Source organism: Apium graveolens, chromosome 4, assembly GCF_009905375.1.
Source record: "Apium graveolens cultivar Ventura chromosome 4, ASM990537v1, whole genome shotgun sequence".
Classification (NCBI taxonomy): Eukaryota; Viridiplantae; Streptophyta; class Magnoliopsida; order Apiales; family Apiaceae; genus Apium; species Apium graveolens.
This window is the reverse complement of record NC_133650.1, coordinates 3,261,440-3,274,097: the sequence shown is the minus strand read 5'-3', so window position 1 is coordinate 3,274,097 and position 12,658 is coordinate 3,261,440. Positions and strand designations below refer to the sequence as shown.

Sequence of the window (12,658 nt, the reverse complement as noted above, 5' to 3'; positions counted from 1 at the left end):
TACGAGACGACCTTCATGTTAACAAGTCAACGACAAGTCGGGTTTCGAGACTTTCGACGCCTTTCGCATCGACTAATCGCTGATCGTCGACTAATCGTATCCGTGATAACAATGTTTGCAACTTCAATATGTTGTTATATACTCTCCTTGCCAAAACCTTGTACCTTCATATGGTAAAAAAGGGAACTAGAATATTAAAATGCAATTCAAAATTGTAAACCTTAAACTTACCCTCTTTTTTTACTTTTACCAAACTTGGCAACAAATATAAGAAAGATGGGTAAGAAAGAATATTCAAAAAGTGAAGTTAAAAAAGATGAGTGGGTTTGTGAAAGAGAAAGAGGAGGAGAGAGTGAAGATTTGTGCAGTGAGGTTTGGGATACTTTAGATTTCCCATGAAGCATGAAACTTAGCAAAGTGAGATATTTGACTGACAAGAATAAATTTACACTTCCAAGCACACAACACATCATAAAGGCGTAATTATAGCTTACTTTCCTTGCCTTCTTTCCTTTTATATCCCCTCTATTACTTTCTTTTTTTTTCTTTTCTTTTTTTCGAGAACCCACTTTTATTTTAATTTTTTTTTAAACAAAGAACCCACTTTTATTTTATTTTTTTCCTTACGCTACCCCTTTATTATACAGTTAAAGATAATGAGGTGAAATTAAACCTAGATTAATGAATACTACTTGGAAACTATATTTTTATTCATTAAAGGCGAGATTATTTATTTACGAAATTTTAAAAGATAATATTTCTTGGACTTAATTGCAGTATACTGGCTTGGACTTTAATATTTCAACAAAAATGATTAAGTTTTATCTTGTATTAAAGTGATGTGTAATAATTATTGAATTTTTTAATACTGTAGTTGTTACCGTTTCTTCCCGTTAAATTTTTCGTTAAATATAACGGTTGTTTATATTTTTAGAATATTTATATTATAAATTAATGATAAATAAAGGATATACGGTTTCGTCAAAATTGAAACTTAGGGTACATTTATGAGATTTGTTTTTTTAAGTTTGTGATGGAATGGTTAAATTGAAGGTAATAATTGAGAATGTGATACCGATTATGTTTATGTGTATATTGTTGAATGGAAGATGATCGAAATACAGCAACACCATTATGACCTATGATTTCCCCGTTATTTAACTGGGTCGTAAGTAAAATGGGACGTAGGGAGTAATAGTTATTATTACAGGTAAATGAGAGAAATTATCCTTTTCCGAACTTGTTAACACTCCGCATACTTATATATATTGGTTTTCACAGTGGACTCCTAGGAACAAGACACGGTCTGCGAGTCCAAAACAGTGTTTTGGAAGAAAGAAACAGCAAAGAGCCTCGTCGCATACTTCAATATTACTTGGGAAAAACTATACACTAAGATTTTTACTTTAAGCTAAGACTTTACATTTAGACCGACATTCTCTTTTGTTCTTGCCGAATGTTTCTTTCTTTATTACTCGTTGTAATGTAAATCATCTCCTATTTATATAACAATGCCCCCACCCATATGATCCTATAAGGCATTTCTGATCGTTTTGATCCAAAAATTATTAATTTGGATTATTAACTCATTCAAACTCTCATCCAAATTTATAATGAATTCTAACAGCGTGATCCAAATTTTGATTAAATTACCTTTTACATATTATAATACGCAAATATAATATTAAACTCTTTATTCTTAACTTTTATATTTAAACATGAATAACTATTTATATTATATCTAATAAATTAATTAAATAAATAATAATTTATTTTACTACAGTTAAAAATTGTTAAAATTATAGACTAAATTAGCTAAAAATATATTAATTTTATTAATTAACATCTGAAGTATCATTAATATTCATTAATTAATCACAAATCAATTTTAAATCTAATAAACTAAAATTATAAAAGTAATAAAATCATTATTTTATATTAAAAGTAATGATCTAAATTTAAATCAGTTTTATTCAATGGTCTATACATCTAGTTGGAAATTTCAAAATGAAACAACGATCTTCTTACATTAAAAAGGGAATTTTACATAAATATCCAATTTGCAGAAAATATTTGTCAAATACGGATCAACCTCATATGCAATCACATATGTAACCCGCATTCATATTTTTACAAATATTTTCATAAAAAACGTTATTTTTGATAAATTTCCAATTTTAAAAGCCAACCCAAACTAAAGCACTCTGAGCATTTTATTTTTAGTTCTTACTATTGTACTCATTTTGATATTAGTACATCAACTAGAGTTTAACAATGCAGAGAAATTTGAGAACGTCATTAAAAATATAACCCAGTACTAACATGACACCTGATTGAGGTGATGATCAGCATATCATATATATTGCTCATGCATGCATGGCATCATCAATGCACGGCTCTGATCAGTTCTAACATCATCAGAATCTGATCAGAGCCCTTTATCTTTACACACCGGTCTTCTAACAAACAACCCACGGTTACATTCCTGTACCTTCGAAACACCAAACATAACCGTCCCCTTCTCTCCAGTTAAAGCCAGTAATCATGTTCATTGAGTGTAGTAGTGTTACTTATACTTCCATCTGCCCAACTAGTCAAACAATCTTTTCCATTTGACGCCATTACATCCATCTTTTACGTAATCCTTCTACACACCCCCCTTAACTCAACTTGTTGCATTTGCTTCCCCCATCTTTTCAGCCTCCTTCAATTACCTTTTTACCCTCAATTCTCCTTCACCTGTGTACTCTATGGGTCTGTTTGTCAACTTACTTATAAGCCACTTATGCCTTATAAGCCCGTAACAATTTATCGACGAATATTTGTCGACCCAACTTATAAGCTGAATTTACAACTTATAAGCTGATAAGTTGAAAGTTGGCAGTGACGTACTTTTTTCCAACTTATTTTCATTTTTTCACTTTTTTCTAAAGTTTTATTTTAAAATATAAATTTTTAAATATTTTCTAATTTAAGATTCATGAACTAAGATAATTGTAGTTAATAATTATTTGTTTTAATTTATTTAAGTAAAAAAACTTCTGAGTTATAAGTAAATTTATCCAAACACTTATAGAACTTATAAGTATTTATCAACTTATCACTTATTTCGCACTTAATCATTTTAAATCATAAATTACTTATTTTAAGATTTCCCAAACGGTCACTATGTATGTTATTCGAACTCTCTGCATTTTCATCTTCGAATACCTGGATCGAATACTTGACCTTGAATATGAATATTTGAGTTTAATGACACTTGTTTAATTAGATAAAAAAATATTAATTTTTTTAATATATTATCAAATATGATACTTTGACACGTATATCATGTCGGACACTTCTAATTAACTGAATATTCTCCTTCAACCTATATCATATGTTATTCGGACTATTTATTAAAACTTTCAGTACTCATATCAGATACTTAACACACGGTTATAAATATAAATATATGTATATCTGTGTCAAACTCCAACCAATTAAGGGTAAAGATGTCAATAACTACAATCTCGAGAGTGTAGCTTTTACAAATTTATTACAGACATGAGTGACGGGATTGACAGGAGTATCTTATATGCAAATCTCATTAAACAACAAGAACCACTTCACATTTCACAAACAAATAATTAAGATTTTAAGAATAAAATAAAATAATGCACATGATTAAAAAATGTTAAATAGTACACTCATTTGTTTGTATATATAGCATCATCTCCAAGATCATTTTGTGTCTTGTGTTTCACTTTTTAGTTGTTTTTTGTTGTTGTGAAACCCTAAGTGCATGATGAACAACACTCATCTTCAAATTCATCAATATCTTCTTGAATACCATCAAACACAAGTCTCATACATATGGCCTAACAACTTCTTCAATCCTCCTCCTCTTTCTCCTCCTTCTCCTTCTTCATTAGTTAGTGACAACTATGGCCCACTTTATGAAAACCCTAGTTGTGTTCTAGAAGGTATTGGTGCAATAGTGGGAGAACATGTCCTATTCGGACGTTCCACCAACGTTAGATCCTCAGAGGTTGTCGTCGAGAAGCACGATGACAAGAAAGATGATCATGAGGGTGGTGGAGGTAGTGATGGCTCTCACGCGCCGCCACAGGAGAGGAGTTATAGGGGAGTGAGGAAGAGGCCATGGGGGAGATGGTCAGCGGAGATACGTGACCGAATAGGGAGGTGTAGACACTGGCTAGGCACGTTTGATACGCCGGAAGATGCTGCGCGTGCTTATGATTCGGCAGCTAGGAGGCTAAGAGGCTCAAAGGCCAAAACTAACTTTGAGATACCCTCCGTTTTCCCGATTTCTCCGGGGACGGAGGGGTCATCTTCGTCTTCGTCGGAGGTCAAGAAGAGGAAAGCCGGCGGTCGGAAGAATGGGGCCCATAAACGGAAGTGTGCAGTTGTGACTTCCATGGCTCAGTTGCTTAGTACTACCACTTGTGATGCGCAGGCTCTAAATGCGAATCTCAAGGGAAAAGATAATAATAAAAATCGTAATGGTGGTTTAAGTTTAGAGCTAGACTTGAAGTTAGGCACTACTAGAAGCTTCAACTTTAATGGTGGTTTGAACCTAACTATGGTCTAAGTCAGTTGTACTGTAATTGTACCGGGTCTAATGTATGATTAATAGCTAGGTAAGTGTTAATTAAGTTATGATTAGTTCTGGTTTATGTTGGTAATGACTCTAGTTTAGTGTTGGTGCATGTGTGTTGAGATTATGAAACTTAAGTAATATTTTATTCTGGTTCTGTTGTTTACCGGCGTGGCTGTTCATAATGAATAGTAGAATCAAAGGATATCAACTGTTGGTGTTCAAGTCTAAACAAAGATCGATATTTTAATGTTCAAAATGATTTTCAGTCCTGTTCCTGATTTTTTAGAACCGAACAAAATATTTTTGAGATTTTCAAATAATTTAAAACCGAAACGAAAGTGAAACCGAAAGACTATTTGTTCGTTTGATTCGGTTTCAATCTCTAACATCCAAGTGAAACATAATTTATACAATTCAATTTTCTTCTAAAAAACGGTCGAGTTGAACAAGTACTTGACAAATCGATTCAGATTGAAACAATTATTCACCCGATTACTCGAATGTTGAAAACAAAAATTCTAAAAATAGGTCGATTACTTGAATTTTGAAGACAAAACTGAGCATAACATAATTTAAAATTTAATAAAACCTTGATAATAATTATATGAAAATATACTTGTAATTTGAAAACAAGTGAATAGACTTTAGAGAATGATTTAGTTTGAACTATAAAATATACATTTCGAGTCCACAATGTACATGTGCCAAAATGTCAAATATTCCAAAAGCAAGAATCACTTCCATTTAGGTGAAAGTTCAAAATCAGAGATGACATTCACAAACAATGAGAAAAGGTGCATAGGTCATGCATAAGAAAGGTGCTTAAATTAATTAACAAAAGGAGGTACAGTTTATAGTGCAGTTGGGAGAGTTAGAAGAGAAGCAAATAGTGGTGTCATTAACCTGACTGAACACTCTGACTATCAGATTCAGCAGTCTGCTGTTTTGCAGCAGTTGCAGTCCCTGTGTAAGTAATATCCAGTACTAGTTCCATCATCAAAGATCTCTCTTCTGTGTTTCTTTGTATGTACCTTTCTGTGTGCATATTTTACATATTTGTTGTTGTACTGGTCTTTTAACAACATATGTCATTATTTCCTTCTTATTGCCTTGATTTATGGACTCAAATTGTGAAATGGACTGTTTACATGGTCATTTTATTGTAATATTTGTAGCAAACCTAAAATGTTACTTGCTACTATTTGCCTCGGAAGCTAATTAGGGACGGTAATATCAAACACGGTACGAAAACCGACTTAATTCGAAACTCAATTTATGGACGTTTACATGGTCATTTTTTCGTAATTATTGTAGCAAACCTCCAATGTTGCTTGCTATTTACCTCGGAAAGCTAATTAGGGACGGTAATATAAAACACGTTACGAAATCTGACTTAATTCGTAACTCAATTTATTTTGAGAAAATTCGAAAGCGACCAAACACAACCTGCTCAACTCGAAAATAATATGAAATAATCCGTTTTTAAAACAAGTACGAAACCTGACCAAAAATATAATGAGCCATATTTGCCTCGAAAAAGCTAGTTAGGAACACTAATATTAAACACGATACGAAATCTACAAAATCTGACTCAATTTGTAGCTCTTGGTATTAAACACTTTGTTCAATTTTCACCAACTCGAAAGTAATCTGAAATGACTCGTTATTAAAAACTTCATACTTTTACGCTTAAATATTTGATTTTATTTAATTTAAAAATAATTTTAACTCGAACCAGAAATGACCTGTTTACGAAAACGAATCAAAATCCGAAACCGACACCCCCTTGTTTATACATTATCCTGCACCAACAGCTAGAAGATACACAGAGGTTCAATGTTAAATTTGTTTAATTTCAGCAATGAAGGGAACTAGGGAAGGTAAGTTTCAACGCAAACAATTATTGTGATGCAGGATTTGAAGTTTGATTTAAATTTTGCTACGAGTACACATCTTAAATGGGCAATAATTATATCTAGAATGATTATTATCTATTACTACATCGATTGCTCACTGTTGTTTAGGGGATATCCACTGCTACAACAACAAGCTGTTCATTGACATGACGCAAGGATCTTGCAATCCGATTCTTTTATTTTATTTTATTTAAATAATTCACATCTGATTTGATTTTTGACTATTACCTACAGGATTTTATATTATTTTTATTTCACACTTTTAAGCTTTAACATTTCTATTTCTATATGAACGGGGGTATTTACATGGGCCGATTGGTTGGACAAGGCCCATGGATGATGACAACTAGAATTTTCCAGCCCTGGTGTACAAGTCCATCTTTAAGGTCACTATAATTAGGGTCTAATATCAGTATATCTTCATAATATCAGTATATCTTCATGAAATTTATCGGGATCTTTAATGTACCATTTTAGTAACGGAGAATGGCATCCCCGTTAGTTTGACCTCACGGAAAATATTGTCACGTTAATGTTGAGTTTATGTTTTGAAGATACAATCGCATCAGCTCAACTGGTCAAACTAGCGGAAATATCATTACCACTTATTAAAATAGTGCATTAAAGACCCGATAAATTTATCAAGACATTAATAAGATCCAACCTAAGAAGAAATTTCCAAAACATAAAGTCCACAAAGTCATGCCACAGGAAACAGCCTCTTCATTTTTGAATGAATGGAAGGCTGCGTACATCTTACCCTCTCTAGACCCTGCGATAACGAGATTTACTGGGTATATTTGATTTGGTGTATAAAGTCATGCCACAGCCCACACATGTAACCATCATTGTGTTGGTCACCTGGAGTCATAATGGTCACCGGGAGTCCTAGACCTGTCTATGACTCATGGACCCTCCCTAGACCCTGCGATAACGAGATTTACTGGGTATATTTGATTTGGTGTATAAAGTCATGCCACAGCCCACACATGTAACCATCATTGTGTTGGTCACCGGGAGTCCTAGACCTGTCTATGACTCATGGACTCGTACTCCTAGCACCAAAATAAGTGAAAACAATCGGAACCAGTATAGTGCACAGTGTGCAACGGGTGAGGACCAAAAATAATTCTTAAAAATCAAAGCAAACATACTCGGTATGACCTACTTATAAACAAACTTATCACATTCCGTGACATAAATCGATATATAGAGATTTGTTGAGAGCATTACCTTGCAGTAGACCATCTCAGCCTGAGTTTTTATAATCTGTTATAAGCTCGAATCAACAAGGCACTCGGATCTAATAGGACTGGTGTTACGGCACATGGGCTATACTGGGGAGAGCCAGCATGATTGTCACATTTAACAAACCAAAATCTTGCATGAGCCTATTTGACTCGAGCTATGCTCATATTAGAGCACTCTGTTTGCAACCACAGCCAAGTCCCAGTTTTTATGACAAGGATGCCAGCTCCCGCCAAAACCCAGTACCGATACCGAACTTTACAAAACCGCTTCCTTGTGAAAAGAGAAGGGTAAAAACAAAAAAACAGACGCATGTTATTGCCTTTATGTAATAGTTACATCTTATCTGTAAAAATCCTTAGAAGATATTAGAAGGATAGAGGACAGGCCCTGGAAACCTAAATAGAACAGATGTGACTGCGAAGACCCGATTGAGATCCCTCCCCCTCAATACCTTCATGCTGATAGAAACATGCTAATGGCATTCTTAGTAATGCAAAAGTCCTAAAGGTGTTTGTTGTTCTATAGTTTGTACTTGCTATGAAACTGAACCTAAAACAGACTGTTAGTATGGATGATTAATTCATCATCTCACTGGGACCTTCTTTGTTGGACTCCACGAGGGCGACATTCAGATCCGGAACCACAAACTTATTGGAACCACCTTCCACATTTGCCTTCACTTCGGGAACTGTGGTTGGCAAGGAGGGCATCACAGGTAAAGCAGCAGCAGCAGCAGAAACTTCCCGGGTGATTGGTGGGGGTGGGGGCATAGATGGACCAGCTTCCGAAGTTATCTTTTTTCCAGCCCGGCTAGTTTTTGGTTTCTTAGATGCCAGATCCACCTGCAATTATATGGCAAATAGGCAACATAAAAAATATATATAGGAAGGGCAAGATGTAGAGATTCAATACGAACTATTTTTACTATACAGTGTTGCGACAGAAGTAAAAATACAAATGTCTAAATATGTATGGTAGTTGTATATGGTATATGTATATGAAAATCCTGGGACAATAATATCATGCTTACAGTAGTTATATAGGCCAACGATAAGGGTGTTTTTTTATATATTACAATTAAGTTGGTTTTTATACCCAACAATAAGTATCCAGCTTAAAAAAGAAGAGGTTTACATCCATAGTCGATTACTTAAAGAAAATCCACTTTCAGGTATTTTATGTCAATCAATAAGATCTTTTCATTATGTATTCAAGGGATAACTAGCTAAAGCTTGCAATTCCGCATATTTGTCATCTTGTCATTTTTCAAAGTTTTACACCATCCCACTGAAATGAAGATGCATAAAGACATTATGTTGAACTGTTTCAGAGTTTAGCACGTTTATACTGTTACCAAAATTAAATCAAGATTATAGTGAGCCATAGAGTAATACGACATTGACCTCAATAACAGCATAAATAGTATGAGATTTACCTTGGCTCTCTTGAGATCTGTATTCTCAGAATGCATTTTCCCCAAATTGCCAAGCACGCCTGCTAGGGTCTGCACAACAAAAAAAAATCAAATTTGGTACTCGAGAAACACTAATGGTTTTGTCTGATCTATATGACAAAGAAAGCATTGACATACCTCCTTCAATTCCTTATTCTCACTTAGCATGAAAATCTCTGCCTCTTTCAGCTCATATATCGTCTGTAAATACCAAACAAGTACATCAGCTAAAGAACATGACATCTAAAGCCTAGAACACCTTTAGATTAGATATTATAATCAAAATATAAGAAAATATAATGAAGCACGTTAATATAACCTATCTGGCTATTTGATATGCAAATTTGCTCACTAAAATAATTCAATGGCATAAGAGAAGCATTGAAATATGTTATTACAGACAAGAAGAAAATTGTAATTAGTTGGAAAAAAAACGAAGATAAAGTTCTAGCACGTCATTTTATTTATATACAATAAAAATGGTGATAAAACTAACCCTTTTCTTTCTTCCTCTCTTAGAGTTGCCTGCCTCATTCGCTCCAGCTGCAGTAAGCTGAAAATAGAAGTATACGTAGATTGTTAAGCGAGTAAAAAATTGATTACGTAAACAAGGCCACAAAGAACATTGTCCCTAGATTACGTAAACAAGCTTAGAAAGCACGTGCTTACGCAATTGGAGGTTATCATTAATGCTGCGAAAAGACAATATCTAACCGAATCAAACTTCCAACCAAGCTACTCATATAAACTTACCAATTACGCATACATTGCTAAATATAGAGGACTGTACATGCACGTACAGTTGCACACCCTCTCTTTCTTTCAACTCCATATACTTATCACGGTTAGGGCTAGCATCAGAACAATCTTATATGTAAAAGAATTCATACAGAGTAAAAGAGGTGTAGAATATACTTAAATCACCATTCAATACCAACATTCTCCTTGGACTTACTGCCATATGGTTCTAAAAGAATTTCACAACTTATCAAATTTCAAGAATCATTAGCAAAACTTTATAAGTTATCTTATTTTTCAAGCCAGAGAAGTTACCGATAGCCAAAACCCTGCTTTCGAGTTGAACCGAACATATACTCAAGAATACATATCATGCTATAAGTAAACAATTAGAAGCACAAATCAAGACTTACAAACACAAACTAGAAAGGGTGTACAGTTCACACCACTAACAACCCCCTTGAGCTTCACAAACTTGGAATGGTTAACACACATTTGTCAAAACACAAACATCAGGCACAAATACATTCACAATGGTCCCCTAGGCCCCATGCATACCAAACCAGTCCTTTCACATACTTAAAACTACACAATCCCATCCTGTTTATTCTATCCTTCATATTTTTTATCCCAAACCCACATTTTATTTGACATTTTCAACCCTTTGTTTGACCATTACTCATTGTCCCCCTTCCAAGCTTCCACAACACACATCAACTCAATATTATTATAAAAAACAAAACCCACACAATTCACCCATTATTTCCTCACTTCTGACACTGTCAGACTCTTAAACCCAACTTTTTAAAAAATTTAATTACCCTCCCCATTGGCTGTAATCAAGCTGTCATCCCAATTTTCTTGTTACATACACAAATTTCAATTATAATTTTAAACACCATTATAATAAATATAAACCATACCAAACATACCAGTATATCCCGCTTAACGCAGGGTCTCGGAGAGTAAGATTGGAGGGTAAAATGTACGCCGTCTTTCACTCATTCCGGAGAAATTCCGAAGTTGAACGAAGAGGCTGTTTCCCGAAATATAAAAAATATAATTTTCGAAAATCATTATAAAAACGGGACGGAGAAAGTAATATATTATTATAAAAAGTGTAAACCACTAACCCATACCTCAAATCCAATTGCCACGACAACACGCCAGGTTAAGTGGGTAAACTCCCCCCGCTCTATATATTTCATATGACCAAACTACCCTTGATGACATTTCATAGTACAAAAAAGCTTTTGACTCTCTAGACACCATTTCGTCATTTTAAACAGAAAAAAGAGATAGATTCATGTATTCATCAGTCCACGACAAAGACTCGTGGACAGTTTATGGGTCATTTATTTCCACTTTTACCCTTTACTCCACAAGGGTGTTTTGGTCATTTAACAAGGTTAAGGCGTGCCACCCTCCCCCTACAGTAATGAATGCTTTTTTTGGCTGGTGCGATAAAAAACGTGACAAGGCTCGCGTAGTTATGTAATTCCATTTTTACCCTTTGTATTTCAAGTGGTGAAGGAAGAGGGGGAGGGTAGTTTGGTCATTGGAGGAGAATGTTCGGGTCGGGTCGTCGGCGGTGAGACCCGTCAGATCGGAAAAGATGAGGAAAGTGGTTGAAAGTGTAAGCTTGTAAAAAGGAAAGTGGAAGTGTTTGTACTTGCACGAAGGGTATTTTAGACAAAGCATGTTGAAAAAACAAACATAACATCGAATGACACGAGACTTAAATGAACCCTTCCTCACCAGCTGATTCAAAAACACACACACACACATATACACACACTTAAATCCGGCCACCGGAAAGATGACACCCATGAATTTTCACATTTTTTCATCACAGAGAGAGAGAACACAGAGAGAGATTGAGAGAGACAGACATAGGGAGAGATGGAGAGAGAGATATTTAGAGAGATGGAGAGAGAGAGAGAGATTTAGAGAGATTTTGGGAGAGAGAGAGCGAGAGAGAGAGAGAGATGGAGAGGGAGGGAGGGGGAGAGAGAGGGAGAGAGAGATGTGAAGATAGATATACCTTAGATCCCTGACCAGGACGGCTAGATTCTCCAGACACATAACCAGCGGTCGGAGCAGCAGGGCCGCCGCTAGGAGAGGAGTAGCCACCATTCCAGTTCAGAGGAGTTGTCGGACTGCCACGTGTCCCGCCAGCCTTACGAGCAACAGTCACCCGAGTACGAGGTTGTTTCACCGTCCATTTCATCGGCAACTCCACCGGCGGAGGTGTCGGAGGAGAATGGAGGAGACTCACAAGCAGCTCCGCCACCAAAGTGCCGTCGTTAGTAGCAGCTTTAACCCAGTCATCTTCCATCATGTATAAAATATGTATGTATAGCCAGAGAGAGAAGAGAGAAAGAGAAACATAAACTAGAAAGTAAATGAGAAAGAAAATCTATAAGATGAGAGTGTTTGTGTTTTGTAAGTAGGTTGGCCCTTATTTAATTTTTAAATATTTTTACATACAAAAGTGTGCATGTATAATGTATATTCTGTAAACACGTCAATTCATTCATATCGTATATTTTGTGTCATGTATTTTTATATTTCGTGTATTCGGAGTCAAACAAAAAATTAATATATTTAGAGTTCGTGTATTTACCGGATTTATTATACGGTTCTTCTGTCCCTAACTACTAGTTCATTTTCGACTATTCGACAATGAAATAAATT

The 12,658-nt window shown here is 35.0% G+C and overlaps 2 protein-coding genes across 2 annotated transcripts; one reads left to right on the top strand and one right to left on the bottom strand.

Moving 5' to 3' along the window:
- The first annotated feature begins 3,760 nt into the window (after positions 1–3,760).
- LOC141717477 (ethylene-responsive transcription factor ERF084) lies at positions 3,761–4,704 on the top strand. Its single transcript, XM_074519569.1, has one exon. It carries the CDS (start codon positions 3,785–3,787, stop codon positions 4,592–4,594), a length of 810 nt encoding a protein of 269 aa, XP_074375670.1. The 5' UTR covers positions 3,761–3,784; the 3' UTR covers positions 4,595–4,704.
- A 3,354-nt stretch (positions 4,705–8,058) lies between these two features.
- LOC141717478 (uncharacterized) lies at positions 8,059–12,416 on the bottom strand. The gene is made up of 5 exons (XM_074519570.1): positions 12,006–12,416; positions 9,720–9,776; positions 9,362–9,424; positions 9,206–9,274; positions 8,059–8,612 (listed from the first exon to the last, which is right to left on the bottom strand). The coding sequence occupies exons 1-5, from the start codon at positions 12,300–12,302 to the stop codon at positions 8,346–8,348; spliced, it is 753 nt and encodes a 250-aa protein (XP_074375671.1). The 5' UTR covers positions 12,303–12,416; the 3' UTR covers positions 8,059–8,345.
- Positions 12,417–12,658: the final 242 nt, after the last annotated feature.

Bases quoted from the DNA above. Each gene is read 5' to 3' on its own strand.
- LOC141717477 (XM_074519569.1), top strand. From the start codon at position 3,785: ATGATGAACAACACTCATCTTCAAATTCATCAATATCTTCTTGAATAC.
- LOC141717478 (XM_074519570.1), bottom strand. From the start codon at position 12,302: ATGATGGAAGATGACTGGGTTAAAGCTGCTACTAACGACGGCACTTTG. The intron at 9,777-12,005 runs GTATATCTATCT...TTCTATTTTCAG, and splicing joins GTCCTGGTCAGGGATCTAAG to CTTACTGCAGCTGGAGCGAA. The intron at 9,275-9,361 runs GTATGTCAATGC...TTTGTTGTGCAG, and splicing joins AGAATAAGGAATTGAAGGAG to ACCCTAGCAGGCGTGCTTGG.